Source organism: Sylvia atricapilla, chromosome 15, assembly GCF_009819655.1.
Source record: "Sylvia atricapilla isolate bSylAtr1 chromosome 15, bSylAtr1.pri, whole genome shotgun sequence".
Lineage (NCBI taxonomy): Eukaryota > Metazoa > Chordata > Aves > Passeriformes > Sylviidae > Sylvia > Sylvia atricapilla.
Genome location: NC_089154.1, coordinates 136,760 through 160,424, shown reverse-complemented (window position 1 = coordinate 160,424; position 23,665 = coordinate 136,760). Strand labels below are relative to the sequence as shown.

Sequence of the window (23,665 nt, the reverse complement as noted above, 5' to 3'; positions counted from 1 at the left end):
CATTTTCTGGGGTTTTTTTTTGGCAACCTGACACATATCCACTGTGTGCTATCTTCTACTTGACTGCAGGCCAGCCATGGACTCCCCTCCTGTGGGGAAATGGGGTAGACTCTGAAAGGCAGAGTGTTCTCCTACCATGTACACCTGTGGACCGGGGTGTTAGTTACTCTGTCTGATGACAAGGGGAAGGTGGAGTTTGGCCCCAACAGCAGCTCTGGCAGCAGCTGCCCAAGGTCATTTCCATAAAGAAAAAAGAGTATTTGAGATGCAAGTGCAGCCTCTGTGCTTGGGAGGGCTGGATGATGGGCACCCAGAGACACTGTGCTCTCCCTGCTGAGGGATTTTGGGCTGTCCTCTAAATCTCAGCCTGTCAGAAAGCTTGGGCTGTGCAGCAGGAATGCAGACAACAGACAAAACCTGAGCACTCTAGTATTTTGTTAATGATTATGATGTTAATAACAATCGTCAGTAATGCTGTTTGCACTTCAGTAAAGCCCAGATGGCCCAATAAAAACCACCAGCACTCCAGAGCAAACTGTGGCTCAGTGACTTCTGAGCATCTTTTCTTCACTTACCATAAAAAAGACAACCTTCAGTACTCACAGTCAGGGGATGTTTGTCTCCCCAAGGTCCTTGTGGTGACTGTGTCTCTTTATCCATTTAAATCAGCTCTTGGACATGTTTGCATGGCAGGATCGTTATGGTTTGTGACACAAGTAGGGTCCTCAAAGAGGGAGAAATCATCTTCATGCTCTGGGTGCTCTCTGTGCAACTGTAGAGGTAAAATCTGCTTTGCCTTCTGACCTGGCTGAAAGTGTAGCTGGGCTAGGAAGTACCCTGGGGTGTGGTGTCTGATGGGGGGCAGGGGTGGGGCTCAGCCCACTGCTCCATTGCTGTGTGGAAAGTGGCCATGGCTCCAGCAGGGCAGGATGCTCTGCGTGGGAGAGGGAAGCAGGGTGTGCTTGTTGGTGGAGAGAAGGACCTGGATATGCATGTGACCTGCACTGCTGAGGTCTTCACAGTCAGTCCTGGCTGAGGGTGCAGCTAATGGGAATTCTGTCTTCTAGCAGGATGTGATGATCCTACTCACTCTTCACTATGTTTTTTAAATTGCCAATGTTTCTGTTTTCTGTAAAGATTTAGAACCAATTTTTCCATTTTATTTCTGAGTATTTTTTTTCTGAGAGAGTGTTGAGACATTGCAGACCTGTAGCTGTGGTTTCAAAGGCTACAGCAGAGGGGCCCAGCAATGCCATCAGCCACCTCAGTGCCCCAGGTGCTGTAAAAACTGTGTCTTCAGACCCCGGGAAAATGCTTCATTCCAGGGCTGTAATTATCTTCCAGTTAATAGGCAGTACTTGATTAAAATAACAGATTGCAGTTCAATAGCCATATACCTGGTTCCTCTGTTGGGTCATTTTCCCTTGGCCTTTAGGAATATACGGAGACCACTTAATGAAGTTTGTATTTTTAAAGGGGAAAAAATAGTGATTGTTGGTGTGTATGGATAATGGTGTAGTTCTGGTTATTGGGTTGCTTTCAGTGAAATGTTTTCTTTTTTAAGCAATGCTGTCTGTTTCAACAGGATGCAGAGATAGCAAGGCTTTTTAGTGATACTTATTTATTTTAATTTCCAAATGACCCAATTAGCTTAGGAGGTTGAAGGCTGATAAAGTTTTTGTCCCGAGGCTTCTCCAGAAATATGCTTGAAATATGCCTTTTGATTTCCTTGGCTATGTGGAAGTCTGACCTTGAGATACCAGCATCACCTCTAGCTGCTGTTTGCAGGGATAGAAACCACCATGTGTCTGAAATAATCACACATCTACATTTTGACTTGCTCATCTCTACTTTCTCCTCTTGCTTTTGCTTTCCCACAAACATTCAGGCACTTTGTATTTTGCACACAGATGCAGGTGTTATAAATAGCGAGTCTAATTTCATTAAAATGCCAATTTATTGTTAAATTTTGCATAATAGAATTTATGGAAGAGGCCAAAGTCAGTCGGACAGCATGGATCCTGGGATTGATGCTGGGTGAACTCTAGAACCGGCAGCATGCCATATCCTCCCTTTCCAGACGTTTACAAAGTCTGCCCTTGCATGGTCCACTTTTATACAGCTTTTCTTGCTCGAGGCAAAAGTTGCCTCATCCCATTGTCAACTCTGTTGGTGTTTCAAATTCGTATTTCTTTTTTTTCCTTCTGCTGGTCTGGTGAATGGTTTTCCAGGCAGTGCTGGGGCGTTTGAGTAGGTTTACGGGAGCTTGGCATTCACATGCCCATCGGTCCGATGTAGATAATATCCCAATCAGGTGATGATCACCAGGTCGTTGGCAATCCCATCTCCTGGTAGGGACACCCTTCTTTGTTTTGTAGATGAATGTGTCTCCTATTCCTGGAAGCAGCTTGTAGTTGCATCACACTTTTTATTTCATGGAGGCAGAGGCATTTGATACAGTATATATTTTTATACAGGATATCTATCTAAAAAACCGAATGAATTCCCCAATATTTATAACATAGGGAAGAAATCTTCTCTAATATATGAGTCAAATGAAACTGTTTTTTCCCCATGCTGGAATGCAGGAGGAGGAAGTGGTTTCTTTTTTTAAATATTATCATGTTGAGCACCACATCTTAGATGGACTAATAATTAGACAACTCACTGCTAGAAAATTGTTTCTTGTCATCTACTAGACATTTGGAAGTATTGGACTGTGTGTGTATTTCCCATATCTGGAGCTCAGAAGCAAAACCTGATCCCTGATTAAACCTGTGTAATCCTATCTTAGCCAAAGGAGAAAAAATGGGAAGAAAACCCCCACTGATGTCAGCACTGTTTTCTGGGGATTTATACCTGTTGAATTTAGATCAGAATTTGGCCTTTGTGTCTGCAGTTACAGAACACTTCATTCATTTATGCAGCAGACACCATATGGTCCATGCCCAGGTCTGGGGAGAGCAGTGAGCTCCTGGCTGGTGCCTCCTGCCCTCCCAGGCCTTGCTCCAGGTTTGGTGGCCCAGCAGGACACTGGGAGAGGGGCTCAGGGAGATGTGCTGGTCCCTGAAGCCCAGCCTGCCTGCAGAGTCTCTTCACAGTGGCTCTGTGTATATTTCCTGATGTACAAATCTCCTGTGGGAGGAGAAGGGACCCCACTGCTCTCCATTCTCAGTCCGCCTCTGTGACTCCCATGGCAGGTACTGGATCAGCCTGGAGCAGGTGACAGCAGAGTGTCTGTCAGAGATGCTGAGTGGGGTCCTGCAGGTCAGTCCTCTTTTGGGGTCACTCAGGGAAGGTGCTCTGGGGTTGAATTTGGCTTTTTGCAGCAGGCTAACTGCGTTACCAAGGAGTGAAATGCCATTAATCAGGGTGAGAGCAACAAAGATGCTGATGCTTCCTGATCCGATCTGTTGCTTGCTTAGAAGGCAGAATTAGATTCATCAAGTGGCCTTGCTTAATAAATCTACTGTATCTGATGTGGCAGAAACTGTCTGTCCTGGAGTTCTCTGTGTTATAAATATCGAGTCTAATTTCATAAAAAATGCCAATTTATTAATAGAATATTGTGAAATAGAGTTTTATGGAAAAAGCCAAAATCAATCAGAGAGCATGGACCCCAGGATCAAGTGCTGGGTGAACCTCAGGTGTGACAGCGTGCCGTATCCCTCCCCGTTCACAAATCCTGCCTGCACACAGTCTAGTTTTATACAGTTTTTCTTGCTTGAGGCAAAAGTTGCCTCATCCCATTGTCCACTCTGCGGCAGTTTCAAATTCATATTTCTTTTCTTTCCCTCTGCTGGTCTGATGAATGGGATTCCAGGCAGAGCTGATACTTCTTATACAAAGCCACTGGTCCGTTTGTAGATAAGGTTCCAGTCAGGTGAAGATCATCGGGTCGTTAGTAATCTTATCTCAGGAGAAGGCCCATCTCCTTCAGGAGACTCCTTCTTTTATTTTGTAGATGGGGGTTATCCTGTTCCTGGAAACAAGCCGTAGTTGCACCATCCTTTTATTTCAAGGAGACAGAGGCATTTGATATAGCGTATGTTTTATACAGGATATTTATCTAGAAAGAACGAATTAATTCCATCATGGTTATAACAACTGGAATCTTTTGGTAGTCTTTTTCTCCTAAAGGAAGGAGAAAACCCTCCTCTCTCCAGGCTGACGATGAGTTCTTGCTCCTTTTGCCAAGCACGTTAATTTAAGCAGTGTCATGGTTCTCCTGACCTCAGCCCTTCATCTTGTTTGGCTCACACTGTAGTGAAAGGAATTGTTCAAATGTCTTGCAAGGCCATAATCTGCCTGTGTATCAAATGAAGAAAAGTCTGGGTAGCAGGAGCTGCTGTGAGCAGCAGAGCAGTGTCTGGCCTGTGTCACAGGAGAGGGATGATGGTGCAGGCAGAGGCTGCCTCTCCTGCATGGCTGTCCCTGCCTGTGTTTGCAGGTGGTAAGTGACACTGCTGCTGGAGCCTCTGCCTGTGAGGTCTGTAAATATGCATGAAGTCATCTGTGTGCTTTGCTGCATCTGGGGCTCATAATGCAGAGAACTGAGATACAGTCTTAAGAAAAGGGGGAACTGGAAATGGAAAAAGCCAGCCATAGATCCTGCTTTTCAGTGTCTTCTGGGCTGTTGCAATAGATGCATCCAGCCCATTATTCCAGTTCTCCTGATGAGGTAATTCCATGATGTGTCATCCCTTGCATGCCCTTGAGATCTCTGCAAGACACACTTGTGCATTTGCACTTTCCCTGCACCCTGAGTCACTGCTGTCTGCTGCAGGACTTTGCTCTGTGATTAGGCAAACACCTGGTTTGGGGTACACATGCAGGGAGCCCCAGCCAGAGCACACAGGCTGCCCTTGGGGGAGGTTTCCAGAGAGTCTCCTGGTGTGGCACACTCCCCCCTGGGGCGGCAGCTGTGTGCTGGGTCTGTGTGTACTCCAGCGGCTCCTATTCCCTCTGGAGCTGGGCAGGTGCAGCCACTGCAGAGAGTAGTCACACAGAGGAATGCTGGAAAGAGAGTTTGATGTGCCCATCAGACCCTGATGGAGATTAAATTGATAAATGAGAAACCACAAAATCTTCTCCCGTGCCTTTATCTCCTTTCTACTAAATATGAGAGGCCATGCTTGAGGAGCAGGAGGCAGGATTTGGGCCATGTCTGTGACCTTCTCAGTGTGCATCATTAGCCCAGCTGCTGCTGCTCCTCGTAGCACCTTTCTGCACTAAACAACCTTTTAATATTGATGTCAAGCAGTTCAGAAGCAGTTTTCCTGTTTCCTATTTAACCTGGCAGCTCAGCCCCACGAGCAGGGCTGGGTATAGAAAGGGCTGGGCAAGAAAGGGCTGAGCACTGGCTGCTGGGCACTGGCTGCTGCCTGCCAAGGATGGGGTGAGGAACTACCTGCCTGAATGGGCAGGTGTGCGAAAGGGGCCCTTTCTGAGACCTCACCAAGTGCTGAGACTGAATGGGAAATGCAGGAAGTGTGAATGGGTCAGTGCCAAGAGGGTTGTGGTTCTGCCAGAGAGACCCATGAGATCCGTGTCCTCAGGGGGACCCTGCCCCCCACATGCCTGTGTAGAGGCTTGGGCATGTTTTTGTTAGTGTTTCTTTTCTCTGAGATAAATGGTTTTAATTACATTGCAGGTGATGGTGTAGGTGACTGAAGAAAAGTTAATTATTTGTGGCATTTATTATTATCTCCGCTGTTGCAGCACGCTGAGGTTTCGCTGCTGCTGCTCCTGGAGAGGCAGCAGCAGAGGTGCTGTGTGGCCATACTGGGCAGTACAGCACAGCTGGAACTGCTGAGGAACTGCTGAGGAACTGCTGAGTAATGGCTGAGGAACTGCCCAGCACACCTGGCAGAGGGTTTGCAGGAGATGCAGATGTTTCATGGCCCCAGCTGCAAGGTTCAAGCTTGTCCCCATTCCAATAATGATATAATTATAATAATAATACTGATAGCCTTGAAGTTAGCTTAAGGAAATTTTCTTAGTTAGTGCTCCTCCCTCATCATTCCAAGGATTCTAATATGTTCAATCAAAGGGTGAATTAGTTTCTGAAATGCCAGCCTCAATTTTACTATTGCATATGACTCACAGATGACAATGATTTGCAGTTGTGCTCTGCACAAGTAATCAGTTTGCAAGCATTGTAGAGGCAAAGGAGAGGGAAAGATGAAAGGCATTTTGGCATTTTGGCTGGATCTGGTGCCAGGGCTGAGGCCACTATGTTTAATTACAGAGTGACATGGAAAACAGCTGACTGGCAAAAAGTGATTCCATGTGATTGACGCTGGAGGAGAAAAGGGAAAGCTCAGGCTAGAGCTGTTTCCAGAGCCAGATGTTGGAGCTCCAAGGCCCACTGAATCCCCTGGAAGTGGCTGCCCTCCTGGGCAGCAGCTTTTGGGCATACAGTGCCTGGCATGGCCTGGCCTCCACCCTGCAGGGAGCAGGCAGCCAGGCTGGGGGCCTCAGCCTCCCTCCTGTGCAGGACCCCTGTGGGGGACATGGGTCCTGACCCCAAAGAAACATTGCATGTGGCACCCAGGCCCCCATCAGTTGGGTATGGATCCTTTAGGAGGACTGCATCAGTAAGTACATAACTGGAAAATGTTTTATTTACGTCATGTACCTTGTCCTCAAGCATTCAACCCTTTTAATGGACATAAGTAAATGCAATTTTCTTCTGTATTTCAGCACTTCTATTATAAAGAATGCCTTTTAAAGAAGCCTTTCTGTTTCCAAATGTGTCCCTCTAAAGAGCAGCTGCAGAAGGAATTGGTTTGACCTCTGCTTTTTTAATTGCTTTTTGCTCTGTGTTGGCCTAGAAATGGGTGTGTGACAGTGGAAAAAGAGCTCATGAGACCAGGTGTGTAGCTTCTCTGAGGAAAATATGCTTCTTAAATGAAAAGCAGCATCTACCATAACCAGAGTCTTGGTCAGTCTGAAAATCCCAAATGTTAATTACTTAATATTCTGCTATTGAGCAGCTCTATGGTGTCACTGTTTGTATGGCCAAGGGCAGATTGAATCTGAAATTTACTATGAGCTCCTTTCAGACTTCGTCAGGGGATGTTCAGACATCGGGGAACACAACTCAGTCCACTTGCACAGTCACCTGGACTCAGTGTGTGGCACAGTGCTCAACTGCTGCCTGTGGAGCTTCTCCACCTTCACTTGTGGAACTAGCTGGAAGAGTAGGAGCTTCTTACCCCTCAAGGCTGAAGGTGTGAGCTTGTGTGTGTGTCACTCTGCCTCTGTGTGCAGGACTCTGGCAGAGGTTGCCTGTCTGCAGGTTGTGCTGCAGCTCTGCAGGGCTTTCCTGCTCCAAGGGGCTCTCCAGGGACACTGCTGCACCAGCAGATCCCCTTCTAGCCAGGGCAGGGGCCAGCCCCACACTGGAGTGCAGCTCACCTGGTGTCTGGGCAGCTGTAACTGTGGGGCTGTGCCTGAGCACAGCAGTGCAGGTGGGTCCCTGGGTGGTGCACAGGGTTCTGTGTGTGCATTGGGGTGTGCTGCCACTGCAGGGCTGTGGGGCAGGCTGAAGGGTCAGACCTGAGTGCAAACACTGCAGCAATAGCTGGTGCTTGCTGGTGCTGAAGGAAATGGTTCCTCCCCTGTTTGAGAAGGGATTGCTGCAGCCAGGGGAGGACTGGGGGAGATGCTTCCCCTTCCTGTGTCAGGACAGGAGCACCAGTCTCTGCTTCCAGCTGCTCACCTGGGCCCGTGGCTCCTACTTCAAGCTGGTCTTGAAGTACTGGTGTCAGCAACAGGGAAACGGTGCTGCTGAATGTGAGCAAAGGAAAGGGTTTATCTTCTCAATGTGAACTCCAGCCCCTTCTCCGGTAAGGTCTGTTCCACAGCTTGATGAACTCAGCCATCAGCAGATTGCTCAGCAAATCCTGGCCATTTATCAGTGGAATACAGCAGTTAGCCTCCCAGAAAGGTATGTCCTTGAGTTTAAAAGGCTTCTGAACTGATAGGTAAAGCTGAATTTTCAGCACACAAAGACCTCTCATCTTCTGAGAAAGTTGCTGTGGTGAAGCGGTGAGTTTGTAAACCTGAGGTCACTCTAGTGCTACCTCTTATGGTCTATGTGTGAATAAACATTTGGCCTTGGAAAAATGTCTTCTCTGTTTCTGAGCAGTATGTTTCTGTGCTATCTGCAGCAGTTAATGATAGAAGCAACAATGCTTGTATAATTAGCCCATTAATACCCCAAAGGACTCAGCATGCTAATTACCTGACACAATGAGATTAGCAGGCTGCATTACAAGAATTCAAAATACTTGGATCAACAGCAGAATAACAGCTGCCCTTATATAGCACACCTGCTTGTTCCACAGTCCTGGCATGGAGTATTTTTGGAGAATTGGTATGTCTGGGGTAATTCTCCACTGTTAATTTATTCTGTGATTAATTGATGACCTGTAAGGCTTCTGGGTTTAGATTACTTGGTACTGTCTCCCAGGATTAGGCTGCATCTTCTTTCATTTTACCAAACAAAATAAAATAAACAAAAAACCAACCAAACAAAAACCCCACAAAAAACCCCCAAAACCAAAACAACCCAAATATCCTATTGAAAATTTTGGGTTGGGGATATTTTTACATGGTTTTATCACTATCTTTGATTTCTGTAGGCTAATAAATCACAGCAAAACATTTATTGTAGTCCTGCTAGCTACACCTGTGATCCATTGCCTTGTGGGAGAACTCGTTAATAACCCTGACAAGCTGTGTATTAGTTGGAGATGGATGACTTTGAATTCCTGACTGTGTCCTCAGAAGGTGGCCTTTCCAAAAAACACCAGCCTAGCCCCTTGACAGGGGCACACGTCCTGATGGCATCAGCCCTAGATAACTGATGGTGACAGGCAGAAGAGAAGCAGCCTTCCTGCTGGGGTGGTGAACCCCAGATCATTTCTAAATGTCGTTTGAAGACAGACTTACAGGGCTGTGAGTTGCAGGGTAGATTTTTTTAGAGCAATTATTTGAACAAATTACTTGGGCATTTGAAGGTTTGCTGTCACCTAAAATATCCACAGGTGATTTGGTGAGTAGAAGCATCTCTGCCTATAAACTCTTTGTGTCAGACCTGTCGGAATGGATAAAGTGAGATGTAACCTGGCAGTACTTGATGTCAGGACTGCACTGGCAGGTGGTGCCTGAGTCTCCCAGAACAAGCTCCCAGACTGGTACAGAGGTGAGGAACCAGTCTGTGCAGAGTGTGGACATGGCAGAGGGGCAGGTTAAAGTAATGCTGATCAGTTGGGGGTGTATTATAATAGGAAATGCACAGCCTTGACAAAGGTACGTGGTTAAAAGTGAGCCTGAGTGTGTTGTGCTTGGTGTCCTGCCTGCCTGTGAAAATGTGCACACATCGGGGTGATGCCATGGGGGTTCCCTAACTTTGTTTTGCTGCCGGTGCTGGTTTCCAGCAGCCCTGGAGAGCTGGTGCTGCTAGCAGGGGCTCCATGCCAGGCTCTGGCTGAACCATGCTCTGGCTGCACCAGCCCAGCTGGATTTGGACCTCCTGTAGACATTTGCCCTTAAAAATCCCTCTCTTTTCTGAGGAGATTTTTAAATCGTTAATATTCCAGGCAGTGCCTGTGGATATCCTGGCTTCAACTTGCAAAGACTTTGTTTCAACTTTCTAATGAGTTGAGGCAGGGCTTCAGTTTGCAACACACCAAATGCTTTTGATCCTGTCTGGTGGGAGTGTTCAGCCTTTCCCAGGATCAGGCCCGTCATTAGGGTTTGCTGCTGTCTGCGATCTTCTGTTCCAGCAGACTGGGCTAATCCAAAGGACAGGGTGTTGGGTTGATGTCTATCCCTCAGTTGCTTTCCTGGACATTTAACAAGTAGCTGCAGTGATAATTATGGCAAATTGTTACTGTGTAAACATCCTACTTGACAGCCTAGACCTGTGTAATTCCTGTCTCCGAGCAGGGAAGGCTGTCCATTAGCGCTGGAATGTTTTGTGTGCTGTGCGTTTGGAGGAGGGCAGTTTGGGATGCTGCTTCTGCATTTCCCTGGGCTCAGGCTGCTGGGCTGCTTTTGTGATTTCATGATGCCCAGGCAGAGCTTTTGGCTCTTCTTTACATGAAGTAACTCTCCTTCAAGGCCAGGCTGGACAGGACTTTGAGCAGCCTGCTCCAGTGAAAGGTGTCCCTGTCCATGGCAGGGGGTTGGAATAGGATGATCTTTGACATCCCTTCCAACCTACATAATTTTATGAATCTGCTTTACCTATTCATGGTAAGTACCGTAGTAACCGTGAGTTTGTGTCTTGTTTATTTGAATTGTATTTCAGTCTGTAGTACAGGTTATTTTATTCCTCCCAAGCTCCTGTTTCGCTTACATTTTTCAGATGCCGAGTTACATGCCAAAAATGGTGGCTCCTGGTGTTGGGGGAGACATTTGTAGGACATTTGTTTTCCTGGGGCAGGGTTCCAGGGGGGCGAGTGGTGTTTGTACCTTGAACAGTGTTTGTTTCTGCTCTCCCCAGTGTACGGGCACAACATGAAGAGCAGCAATGACTTCATTGGCAGGATTGTGATCGGGCAGTACTCCACGGGCGCCCCCGAGTCCAACCACTGGCGGCGGATGCTGAGCGCGCACCGCACGGCCGTGGAGCAGTGGCACAGCCTGCGCTCCCGGCAGGACTGCGACCGCGTCTCGCCCGCCTCCCTTGAGGCCACATGAGGGGGCAATCGACCGGATTAAAAACCAAACCAAAATGACTGAAACACCCCACCTCGCACCCCACACGCACCCCACAGCAGCTCTGTTGGATTCAAGTGGCTGCCAGCACCCAGCCAGCCGTGCTGGCCTCAGCGATCCGTGTCCCACTGGGGACAGCTGTTCCCCTGGGGCCGGAGCTCTGGCTGCTTGCCCCCAGCACTGCTCAGCTGGCTGCACCCCACGGCAGGAGCACGGGGCTGTGCACGGGAAGCACGGAGTGGGTGGAGGAGCTGGGAGTTGCCTCTGTCGTCCTTCCAGTCCAAATCCATGGCTCATCCTCTCAGAGATATAAGTACCCGTGTGCTCTTGTTGATGAATGTGGTAATTAGGCTAGAATATTTTTTAAATGGTAGAACCTGTGGTGAAATCGATTCTGACTGTAGTTTTGTCTTTGTACTAGTTTTAACAGAATTCAGCTGCTGTTAGTGTGTGTGTTTGTGTGGCCCCACATGGGATGTGGATCCCACACAGATCCCATGTCCCATCAGCGGTGACCTGCCAGTCTCATAGCAGTCTGTGTGCGTAGTAGATTCAGCGCTCATATAGCAAAACAAACATTTCCAATAGCATTTCTATTGGGAAAACCAGCTCGTGTCCTTTCAAACATGTGCTGTGCAAAAAAAAAAAAACAACCTGCTCCAGGGACTTTGGAAGTTAAGAAGACCCAGAAAACACAATTTTAGTTTTCTCACAGACTGCAGTGGCTCTTTCTGTGTTGTGTGTGTTTACCCAGGTAGTTCTTCAGGTCACCAAGTGAATTTAGCTACAGTCAAACTCTTCTGTTGGTTGCTTCTGTACATTTTATTTTTCCACAGCATATTGTCCGGTATGATGCAGATTGTATATTTATTGAAAATAAAATTATATTTAATTGTGTCACATAGATTGGGGTAATACTTGTTGGATTCACCTTTGTGCTGAGCTCCTTCAGTTATGCCTATGGCAGAAAAAAAGCCAGAATGTTGGCAGTTACCCCATTGTTATTCACTGCAGATGAACTGGGAGCAGTTAGAGCTTATGCTGTAGGAGGCTGTTCCTGTAACTCATGAAGGCTCAGGCAAGGGGCCATGGTTCCAGCAGTTACTGTGGTTGACATTATTATTCTTCCATGTGGGGCCTGAGAATGAGCTCAGGACATCCAGAAGAGCAGACACATGCTTTGCTCAGAACTGGGGATGAAATGTGAACAGAAGGTAATCTTACTGGAGTCTGTCCTTGAAGCCACAAGGTGTCTGTTCCACAGGGAGGAGCAGTCATGTACACAGGATGCCAACAATTGGTGAGGGTACCCAGAGGGAAGGTCAATAAGAGCAGAACAGAAGCATACTGGGGAGCTCCTGGCCTGCAGAGCAAACAGAACAGCGTGGCAGGGAGAGGAGCAGGAGGGATGAATTGTGGCTGTGCTCCTGGCTTTGCAGCCAGCAGGTGAAGCACATCTCAAGTTTGGTGAAGCTGGAAGGTAACGCAGAGTGCAGCTGCAGCTCCAGCTGGCACTGTGTGCACGACGTGCTGGTGCTTCCCAGTGCTGGGAGCAAAGCCGGTGCCCAGCTGCTGTGCCAGGCTCAGGGCTGAGGCTCAGGGGCAGCACAGGGGCTCCCTGCTCCCAGCTGTGCTGAGGATGCTGCTGCCACGAGTCTGGCTGTTAGAAATCAGGATAAAAATTATTCAGGATCTCTGCTCCCCCTTTAAACATGAATTTGTTCTTTGGGAGTAGATTAATATGTTCAAGGATTTTTTGCTCCATAGTTTGCTAGAAGTTGTTTGTAACACTGGCTGTATCTGAGGATGGCACACAGGAAAGAAGGGAATAGGCATGTCTTCTGATAATCACAATTCCTTAATTTTTAGTGCTCTGCTGTAGCAGTAGGCTTTTCCTTGAACCAGATAATTTCAGATCAATGTATGGAATGGGGGAGGTATTCTTAAAAGCCTTTATTTAATATGAAGAAAACTTTATATAGAAAAGTTGATTGAACGAGTTACTGTCTCTGGAGTAAGTCTGGATGCTTTACTGTACTGAAAGCTTGGTGTCACCCCAAATGGTTCATACTTGAATCTCTAAAAATGGGTCAAAAATGCTGAAAATGTTAATCTGTAGCTAAGAATAAAAAGGGAACAGCATTGAGAGTATTCCCAAGCAGTTCCTTCAGTGCTGATTTAAGGCATAAATTGGAAACTGAACAGGCCTACAAAATTGTCTAGTATTTGTGCCTGTACTATTTGCTTATGAGTGCAACAGTTAGAAAAGGATTTTATACAGGGTTTTTAAAAATTTGAAGTTTATGTGTAACAAAATGTTGACCACAGGAAGTAGACATGCTGGATTGTATTTGTACAGACTGTTGTATCAAGTTTTCTGCTGTTACATGATGGCATGGACCCAGCATGGACCTGGCAGATGGGCACAGAGTGAATTCCTGAAATAGCCTCTGAGCCCTGGGCACAGCTGGGGGTTCCTTCTCCCAGGCTGTTCAGGTGTGTCAGCACATTGCCTTGCTCTGGGAAAAAATCCAAAACCAAATACAGGAAACAAAAAAAATAAACCCCAGCCCCCCCAAACTGAACCAAACCAAATAAAACAGCACCACACAATGGGGCACTGCCGTGTTAAACCCCACTGCCCTGCAGCCCTGGGAGCCTTTCCCTGCCTCCCTCCCCAGGTGCCCGCTCCCGGTGTGATCACAGCCCTCGCCCTTCGCCGCCGCGCCTGCCCGGGCCCTGCCGGAGCGGGGTCCCGTCTGTCACCCCCGAGGTGCCGGCCTGCCCCGAGCCTCCTCCGGGGCTGCCCGAGGGGCGCTGCGGGATGGCGACCCCACACACCGCCCCGGGATGGGGACACTGAACACTGCCCCGGGATGGGGACACCGCACACCGCCCCGGGATGGGGACACTGAACACTGCCCCGGGATGCACCTGGGAGGGTGAGGAGGGATGATGTCCTTACTCGCCTGCGGCCCGGCGGGTGACAACAACTCTCTGAGAGCAGCGTACGCCCGAGCCGGGCTAGGGGCAGTGCACGGGACTCCGGCCTCGGCCCCGGCCGGGACGCGCTGAGCGCGGACGGACTCAGCCGGGGGCGGGCTGAGGGCAGCGCCCCGGGGGCGGGTCCCCTGTGGGATGCGCTGAGCGGGCCCGGGGACGGAGGAGCTGCCTCTCAGGGGAGGGGGCAGCGTGGCCCCTGTATCCGCCCCGCCCGGCGGCCACCCCACAGCCCGCGGGGCCCGGCCCGAGCGCGACCCCCGCAGCCGGCGGGACCTGCCCGGGACCCGCAGCCGGAGGGGCCCCCGAGCCCTGAGCGTCCCCGCGCCCGGGGGAGCCCGCGGCGGAGCGGGAGCGGCCGCCGTGCGCCCTGCTGGCCGCGCACGCCTTCCCCCAGACCAACATCAGGATCGGCCAAGGTGAGTACTCGGCGCGGTAATTTCGTCGGCGATAATGGCGACAGGGACGGAGAGGGTGTGCCTCCCGCAGGGCTGGCAGCTGGCTTCCCCCTGCTCCAGAAATCCCTGACTTTCTCTGAAATCAGCTTTTTTCTTCGCCATGGGGACGCGCCAAGGGCGACCCCGACGTTGACCGAGGTCTGTGGAGTGGCTTTGTTTTCGTGTGGCATGAAGTGAATAAAATTAAGGGACTCCTAGTTGTTCAAGTGTTGGAAGTTTGGTTACTGTTACTTGTTACTGTTGAGTGCACTGGTATCCATAACAACTTGCATGCCCCTTACCTTCCCTCAAGAGTTTGTATCCCAAACCCCAGTTTCTTACCCCTTGTATTGTACACCCCTTGGCCTCTGCTGCTCCTCCCGCCTGCCCTCTGCCTGCTCCACTTCCCGTTCCCTGCCAGTGCCCGGCCTGCCCATCAAACTGCTGTTGCCACCCTTATGGAAAACCCAAGGACTCCCATGAAGCTCCACTCCAAGAGGAAGTGGAGTTGCTGGCAAAATGGTCCAAAAGCTGCAACCCAATACAAAATCCAAATAAAGGAAAGACACTACAATACTGAGAGGACCCTCAGCTACCGGAGGACTGATTCTGCCTTCTCGCCATGACCACTGGAGAACTGAGCAAAGGTGACAACCCTAGACCAGACGTGCCAAATTGAGTTCCAGAGAACACCCGGGAGGGCGAACTCCCGGCCCTGCAGCGGCTCTGCAGCAACGAGGGCAGTGGCAGGACCGACTTGGACCTCCTCCTCGGTGGAGCAGCAGGGGCGTAGGCCATCCCTCGAGTTTCCCCTTTTTAAACAAAGGCATTTAAGGAGTTAATATCATCTCCTGCCCTGGTCATTTCTAACATGGCAGGTGTGGAGTGGCTTTGTTACCGTGTGGCAGGTCGGCTCTTTGGCCTTTGCTAGCCACACTGCCGTGGCCCTGCCCCTGACCGTGCCCGGGTGCGGTGCAGGAATCGCTGCAGGAGGCAGCACATGGAGGGTGCAGGGTTGTGCCCATGCAGCCCAACAGGACAGGCTGAGGGCCATCAGGGCTCCTCCTTTATTCACGCTTACTGCGTGTAAAACAAATACGGGGTTCTCCCTTATTCCCCTTCTTTGCTCCGAGCTGCTGCTGTCTGCTGTATGTCACTTAGGTTTCTTCCAAATTTTTCCACCGTGTCGGTGCAAGTGAGAGTTGCTGCACCAAGTTAGTTTGAACACTGTTAGGTTTATTGAGACTGTGAGTGGAAAGGGACTCCTTAAGTGCTGTTTGGTGAGAAAAGAGATCGACACAAGCCTGGCTTTCCTGCCAGACGCCTAATCCGTGGGAGCTTTGCCAAAACTAATTAAGGAGGAAAAAAACTGTGAGATAAGTTCTATCTGTCAGTGCCGGCTGCAAGAGCGTTGCTGCCGGCTGTAGCCTCACGACTACAAACATACCTGGCAGAGGATTTGAAGCTGTAAAACCAGCTTGGTTTCATTAAAGAATTTTTAAAAGCAAAGCCCTCAGTGTGAGAGGATGTCTCTCCTGATGGACTTCAACTGATGTTTAATATTTTACTTGAAAACTTGTAACATGTGCCTTAAAAGCACTTCAGGGTGTGTAAAATATTGCCCAGTTATGAGAATCATGCCCATCACTGAACATACCATCCCCTGCAGCTCCATACAACACTCAGATACACTGAGACCAAGGTCCCTCCCCTGATCCCTTCCTTTGAAGGTGGATGCTCAGTGTGACACTCTTTCATCTGTTAATGAAAAACAAATACTGCAAGTAACATGTAGGTGGCATTGTTTGCCCATGGTGACTATAATATCAGGGCTTAAGGACTTGCTTCTAAAGCCGTGGGGGAGTTGAGGCATCACACAACAGCACTGTCTTGGTCCCTGCCACATGCTCCTGCCCTCCAACCCCGTTTAAATGTTGATTCTGTGGGTTTACTCAACAAAGAGGATGTGGTGGGATGGACACCTGGCTCAGCTGGCACCTCCAGCTCAGCCACAGGCAGGTCCTGCTGAAGTCATCCTGGGGGTGGGTTCTGGGGGTCCCCTGTCCCAGCCCTGTTGTCTCACCCATCCCCTCTAACTCCCCACAGCTTCAGCAGTTCCGAGCCTGGGTAAAGCCCTGCTGCTGGTCCTCCCCGTGGCCTGAGCTGGTGAGAGGTGACTTGGTGTTGGTGAGCACCAGGATACTGCTCCTGAGCCCCAGCTCTGCCAGCTGGGACCTCTGCCCAGCCCTCACTCCCACCACCACAGCCCTCAGATCCTGGGGGAGGGGTTCTGCCCTGGGAAGGACCCATACTTGCACAGGACAGGGATCTTCTCAGCTGCTGTCAACAGAGAACAGTTGCTGCCAGTTGCCTTTTCAGGTCAGATGGCAGCATTAGCTTATGGATGTGCCAAGGGGGGGTGTCTCCTAGCACCTCTAAGTTTTGAGGAAAGCTGTCATCTGTTGATGAAATGGAGTTCTTTGATTCTCTGCAACAAGAAGAGTATCTGCTGCCAGCACTGACCTGAGCTGGTGGGATGCCCAAAACCCTTTGATGGAGCTGCAGCCCCTCAGGAGTGTTTCTTGCCTGGGCAACTCTTGCTAATCTTGTCCTAGCCTCATATTTCACATCTCAAACTTGCAGATCCCTGGAAGTGAGACAGCATTGCTCCTTGGGATAAAGTTTTCAGGAGCAAACCTGCTTTTCACCAGCTGAGTCCAGGGAAACTGTAGTGGTAGGGTTTTTTTCCAGGAGCATCCTGAAATGAAGAGAAACCCTTGCGAAGCTGGCTAGGATTTTCTCAGTTAATTATTTCTAGTTGGAAATAGGCCAGCTGGGGAAGTGAAATGTTTTTGGCAGAGCAGTGCCAGCTTCTGTAAGATTTTGAGAAGTGATTTTCTTGGTACTTCTACAGTGGGGCTCAGCTAGTAAATAAATAAAAAAGACTCCAATTTGGCACTGACACAAATGCAGAGAGGGCAAAACTTTATAAATGGATGAACTGACTTGGGGCTGGCCCGAACCCCCATGCTACAGGCACTAGCTGTGCTGATCCTGCCTTGTGTGGAGGAGCTGATGTTTTGCTGGGGTGCGTAAAAGTGAGGATTAGGTCTAAAAAAATCCCAAATACTTCCCCTGTCACCTTCTAGATCAAAATACCACACACAGCTGCTGGCTTGGGTTGTGAGGCTTTCCTGTAGAGCTGTGAGTAGGCCCTTACACTCAGAACACCAACATCAGATTTCTTATGGTCTTTCTGCTACAAGTATTTCCAATAAGCAGCTCCTCTAATTGTTCCTGCCTGAAAAACTGGGACCAGAAGTTCTCCTCCAAAGAGACAGCCAAAGCCTCTGATCCTGACCTAACAGAAAAGATGCTAATTAAAAGCTGCCCTCCCATATTTTTCTTTTTGGTATATTTAACCTTAAATTCCTCCAGGCACCTCTGGTTCACTGAAGCTCATAAAATTAATGCTACTTAATGGGAAGCAGTATGGAATAACAAAGAAGGACTGTCTCAATTTCTGACTTGGTTTCAGCTGCTCTGAACAAACTGATTTTCCCTGGCAATTGGGGTGCCCATGGACCAGTTTTGAGCCAGGACAGTGGGATGCCCACTGCAATTAGCACTTCGGAGTGAAGGCTCCATTTGCAGGGGATGCTGCTGGGTTTAAGCCCTATGAATTTTGCCACTACGCTGCCAGAGGTGAGGATTTTTGTCAAGGCATTATAATGAAATCCCAATTGCTTGGGCAGCTGGTGGTGCCTTGTCTGGCACAGGCTCTGGGCTGTCCTTGGCGGGAAGGAACAGCAACCTGGAGTCTCTGCAAGCCAGGACCAGATCCCAGCCCTGTCCTGAATGGAGGTAAATGCCTCACCTGTGACCTGGTGGTAAAGCTGAAGCTTCATACTGAAGGTTTGACCTTTGTTCTGCTTTGGTTTGGTGGAGACAGAGAGCCCTGGCCAGCATGAGGGGAGCAGGGCTTGACTCCCAGGAATCACATCAGCTTTTGGAATTCCTGGTCCTGCTCTATTGCTACAGTGAAGGAAATTGCATCTCCTAGGGCTGTTCTAAGGTCTTCCCAGTGCAATTATGGCTGGGTATGAATCAGAGAACTGAACTCTGCATCACCTCTGAGCTGTCTTTATCTTACCCACTCTCCCCAAAGGCTATTTTGCTCTTCCAGCCCAGCAAGCCTTACCTTTTTTCCTCCATAGCCCATAATTAGTGCTGATGAGGATGGCAGAGCCCCTTGAGCCCCTCAAGGGTTTGTTGCTGAAGGGTGCAGAGCTGCCCCCAGTCTCAGCTCCTCAGGAGGGATGGCTGGGGGTCTCAAGGCAGGCTGATGGGGTGACAGCCCCACAGAGCTTGGCAGTTGACTTGGTCTTGCTAAGGAGGCAAAAAAAGACTCTGCATTTGTGGTTTGTCACCTGGGAGGGGGCTGTGGCAGCAGGGACCCTGGGAGCTGGCTGGTGGCTGTTTGTAGAACACTCAGAGATTCCCCATGTGGAAAGAGCTGATGAAAGATGAAATTATCACCCAGAGCTGCCAGCACTGGCACATAGCTGCTTTGGATTCACCTTGCCTCTCCTTTTCTTCACACTGTTGCTTCCTTTGCCTCTGCCACATCCCTTGCTGCTGCTGCCAGGGTTTTGCTCTCCTCACCCTCGGGAAAAGCCATTCCCCTGGCCCCTCAGTAGTGGAGGCACCACCCTGACCTCTCTGGGCTTGAGCCTGTTACCTGCTTGGATAGTCTGATGGCATCTGACATCTGCCCTCACCCCCTGCACGCCCACCCTGCCCACTGCCCCACTAGCTTCAACAGCAGCACTGACCCCAGACCACAACTCCCTGGGGATGTGGAACTGGCTCAAGGGGAGATGGCAACTCCCCCCTGTTCACAAACCACCAGCTGAGAGAGTTAAGTCTGTGTGCCCCAAGACTGGAGGGTCCCAAGTGCTGCATCCTTCCCCCATGTGGGGGAGCAGAACAGAGGAGGCTGGAACACTGTTAATGCCACCGCTGTGTTTACACAGCGGCAACTACAAAGGCTCCAAAGGACATCCTGCCCCCACAGTAGCCTCTTTTGGGGCAACTTCCCCACTTTGCTGAGAAGGGACAGGGGAGGAGGAGCAGCTGTGTGTTATCTCTTGGTGGGAGGCAGATAGGCTGGCACCGCTCCCTGCGGCTATTCCTGGGGCTGGGATCCAAATCCTACGTGCATGGCTGCATCCAGGGACAGGGACAGGGGATGGGCCTTTCCTGGAGGGACGAGGTGCAGGCTGTCCTTGCAGGAGGGCACAACATGGCCATAACCCTGCAGCCCTGGCTGTCAGCTCCATCCCAGCACAGTGGCTCCAGTGGTGCTGATAGAGCTGAGAGGATAAACCCTTACTTATCTTGGTTTTCCCAGTAGCAAATGTCAGTGCCTTTATTTTAAGCATCCTCTACCTAAAATGATGTCAAGCTAGCTTGGAATGTCCCTCCTGATTTAGACATATGCTGAAACTGAGAAACTTGCAACTTTAAAATGTGTTTTGCCTTTTGCAAACTTGTGCACAGCTCCTGCAGCAGTTGGGTTTTCCCTGCATTTGTTTGGAGGTTATTTGTCTGGGTGAGGTGAGAGAGCAGGGCTGGGCATTGCTGCCTCCACCACCTACTTGGCTTCCTGGCTGAGCTGTCTCATCACCAGCTGCTGGATGTCCTCTGCTCTGCCCCCAGCCATGCCTGAGCCCGTCCATGCCTACTCCTGCCCACTCTTCTGGACAGAGTACGAGGGCCACTGCTACCGGTACTTCCCCATCAACAAAACCTGGGCTGAAGCCGACCTCTACTGCGCCAAGTTCTCCATTGGCATCAGATCAGCCAAGCTGGCCTCCATCCACAGGTGAGAGGTGCAGAAACGTGTCATCCCCTGCTGACACAGCCTGGGGAGGAAGGAAAATGGGGACAAAGTCCCATTCCCACATCACAGCCTCTGTGTCAGCTGCAGGCTCATGTTCCAGCCACACATCCCTCTGCAGCAGTGGCCCAGTCAAGGCTGATGCACAGGTCACACCAAAGCAGTAAAGAAAATAAATGCCTTTTCCTGGACTGGCAAGAAAAGCTGGCATAGTATTCCCTAAATTTCCCCAAACTGTGTTTTTTACACAGGGGATAGAAAAGGGATAGAAGTACAACATTGTTGGGGAAGATGAATCAGGGAAACCTTATAAATATGATTGCTTAGCAAAAGATTCTGAAAATATGAAACTTATAATCGAAATAGAAATGAAAGCTTACTTTGAGTTGTAGGATACTGAGTCTTAGTTACTATATAACCTGAAAATAATAGCCTAGCTAGCTGAAGGAGAATCCCTTTTGATTGAACAATACCCTTCTGCTGGCTAAGGGATCCAAAGGTCAATGTAGTAAAACAGAAGTCTAAAGAGTAGTTTTTAGAGTTTAAAATATAACACAGTATGGTAATATAGTAGTTCTTATAGGCTGTATGTAGATTCTATAGGATTTTGTGTCTTGTATTGGTTGGTCACTGTAAATTAGAATATTCATCACGAAAGAAGATATAATGTATTGGAACAAGGACCTCACTCTCTTACCTCTTCCTCCTCTCCTTCTCGCTACTCTTAGCTCTCTTAGCTCTTACCTCTTAACTCTTACCTCTCCTCTTAACTCTTACCCTTCCTCTTCCCCCTGTTCTTGCTCTCTACTGCTCTCTTCCCCCTGCCACCTTGCTCTCTCGCTCCCTTCTCTCTCAGCTCTCACTCTCCTGTTCTTTCTCCCTCTCTCTTTGGGACTTCCCTTCAGCCAAGGCTGGTGGCTGAAGGCAAGGCCCTTTTACCCACGACCCTTGCAATAAAACCACGTGTTCTAGAATATACAGGTTGGCAGAATTCCTTGTCCCTGGTGTCCGCAGATTCGCCTACAAACATGATTACAGAGGCTTTCCCCGCCCCCCCCCCCCCCCAGCTCTCACCAACACTACACTTCTCTTGCTTAGACCCAGGAAAGTAACCAACAGCAGGAAGAAGCAGGGGACCCATTTGCCCAGGCTGCTGTGGTGGGATGAATGCTTAGGGATAGCCTGTCCATTTGCTGACACATCCCTTTGATTGCCCTGAATTGCTCTGTTTTGCCAGAGCAATTCCCAGCTGGGAAGAAAACGTCTTTGTGTACGACCTGGTGCATGCCCGGCATCCCCACTGACATCTGGACTGGGCTCAACAACCTATGGCAGCTGGGAGCTCCCTGTAGGAAATGTGGGAAATGAAAATCCCAGGCCATCGTCAGATATCCCCCCACAAAAAGACCCCCAAAAAAACAAAGCCAACAAAACAAAAAAATAACAAAAAAAAACCCCCCACCAGCTCAAAACTGCTTTCTATATTTAGAAAAATATTTACACCTAAGACTTGTGGGGACAAACTGGGGCAGTGGTTTTTGTCCAGTGAGGTTATTCTATTCAAATCATAAAGAAAAAAGTGAAATTTTTTTAAAAATGGATGGAAATCCCAGGCCATTGTCAGATATTTCCCCACAAAAAAACCAACCCAAAACTACTTTGTGTATTTAGAAAAACATTACACCCAAGAGCTGTGGGCTCAGTCACCTGTTTCAACTCTCTCCCAAAGGGTGTTTCTCCTCCTTGCCTGTGCCAACCACAAATCCTCCTGTTTTCCCACCACAGCTCCTTGATTCCCATGGAGTTCATCTCCTGCAGAGCTTTCAGAAATTCATGCTGGCTGACATGCCCAGGTGCCTGACCAACATCCCAGAGCTGAGCAGCATCATTGCCCCTCTGTCCTGTGGCAATAGATTCGTGGAGAAGGGAGAGGAATGTGACAGGCACTCCTGAGGTACCTGGTAATGGGAGAATCCTCAGGAAAAGCAAAAAGGGTTTTGTCCAGGCTGAGTCCTTCAGATCAGATCTTGCTGAAGCAGAAATTGTGGTCATCAACTTGCTGAGCTGGGGTGGCTGGGGACATGCAGAGTGCTGGGAAAGATGAGGCCCTGGTTTGTCAGGAGGGGGTGACAGAGGAGCTGAGAGTGGGACAAAGCCATCCCCAGGGCTCAGCCCAAACCTCAAGTTCCCTGCACAGCTCCCACATCCAAACACGGGAGTTTTAGGGAAGGTGCTTCCCAACAAAGCCAAGGGCAGGTCCAAGATTTCCATCCCAGCCAGGGCCAGTGTTTTGGTGTCCCTGTCCCCAGCCCTGACTGCTGCTTCTGTCCTAGGAGTGCACAAACGAATGCAGTGACCCCGAGAGCTGCAAGCTGAGCTCAGGAGCTGCCTGTGTGCATGGGGACTGCTGTGAGAATTGCCAGGTGAGACCCTTTCCCTTTCCCTTTCCCTTTCCCTTTCCCTTTCCCTTTCCCTTTCCCTTTCCCTTTCCCTTTCCCTTCCCTCTGGGATAAGGTAGGAACTGATCCTCCATGTTTAATAGCACTGACAAGGGCACTGTCATGGAATCATGGAATGTCCTGGGTTCGAAGGGACATGTGGGATCACTGATCCAGCTCCTGGCCCTGCACAGACACCCCAAAATCCCACCCTGGGCATCCCTGGAGTGCTGTCCAAGCTCTCCTGGAGTTCTGGCAGATTTGGGAATGTGCCCTTTCTCTGGGCAGCCTGAGCACTGCCAGAACCCTCTGGGGGAAGAGCCTTTCCCAAAATCCAGCCTTTCCCTGCTCTCCAGCCTGATCCTCCCTGAACACCTGCCATTCCCTCAGCCCCTGTCACTGCCCAGCAGCCCATCCTTAACCACCACCATCAACCCCCTCAGCCTCCCATCATGTAGTGGTTTGAAAGTAAAATGAGTGAGAGGCTCCAAGTCAGAAATACAACTTAATGAGAAGAAAAAGGAAAAAAGGTAAAATAAAATAAATGCAATAATACAAAAGACCACTGACAGAGTCAGAATACAACCTGAGCAGGGTGATAGAAGCAGTCCAGGTGAGGTGGTCTTCCTGAAGCAGTGATCTTGTAGAAAAGGTCTGGTAGCTCTGGTCCTCTGGAAATCCAATGGGTAAGAGCTGCCTGTACTGTCCCAAATCCCAGCTTATATCCAGGTGAGAACACTTGGCTCCTCCCCCTGGGTGGAGAATCTCCCAATGGGATGATGAGTCCCACAGGGGCTCCTTGATGGCCCATTAAAGAGAGATAGCTCCCGGAGGGAGTTCTCTGTGAGCCATGGGCAAGGCATTGATGGGCCATTAACTGAAGGCACCCAGAGGGAGGGGGCCTGGGGAGAGCATCGCTCCAACAATTGGATTCAACAGTTCATGAGGATGGTGATAGAATGAGATAGAATGAGATGGTGATAGAATAAGTGCACATCTTATACTCACAACCCAGGATACCTGAGAAATGAGCCCTTTCTTTGCTTGGCCATTTTCTCCTGGCAGTAAAAGCTGTGGCACAGGAGGCAAAACCCTGTGAAGTTACACATCCAACACAGAGTGATACAAGGCTCTTGCTCCTCACACACCGTGTG

At 49.5% G+C, this 23,665-nt stretch overlaps 1 protein-coding gene across 1 annotated transcript in view; it reads left to right on the top strand.

Moving 5' to 3' along the window:
- Positions 1–10,956, top strand: part of SYT17 (synaptotagmin 17) — a 35,962-nt gene extending 25,006 nt beyond the window's left edge. Inside the window, exon 7 of the mRNA XM_066330326.1 lies at positions 10,520–10,956. Coding sequence (XP_066186423.1) covers positions 10,520–10,716 — 197 coding nt within the window. The 3' untranslated portion in view covers positions 10,717–10,956. The remainder of the gene's footprint in view (positions 1–10,519) is intronic.
- Positions 10,957–23,665: the final 12,709 nt, after the last annotated feature.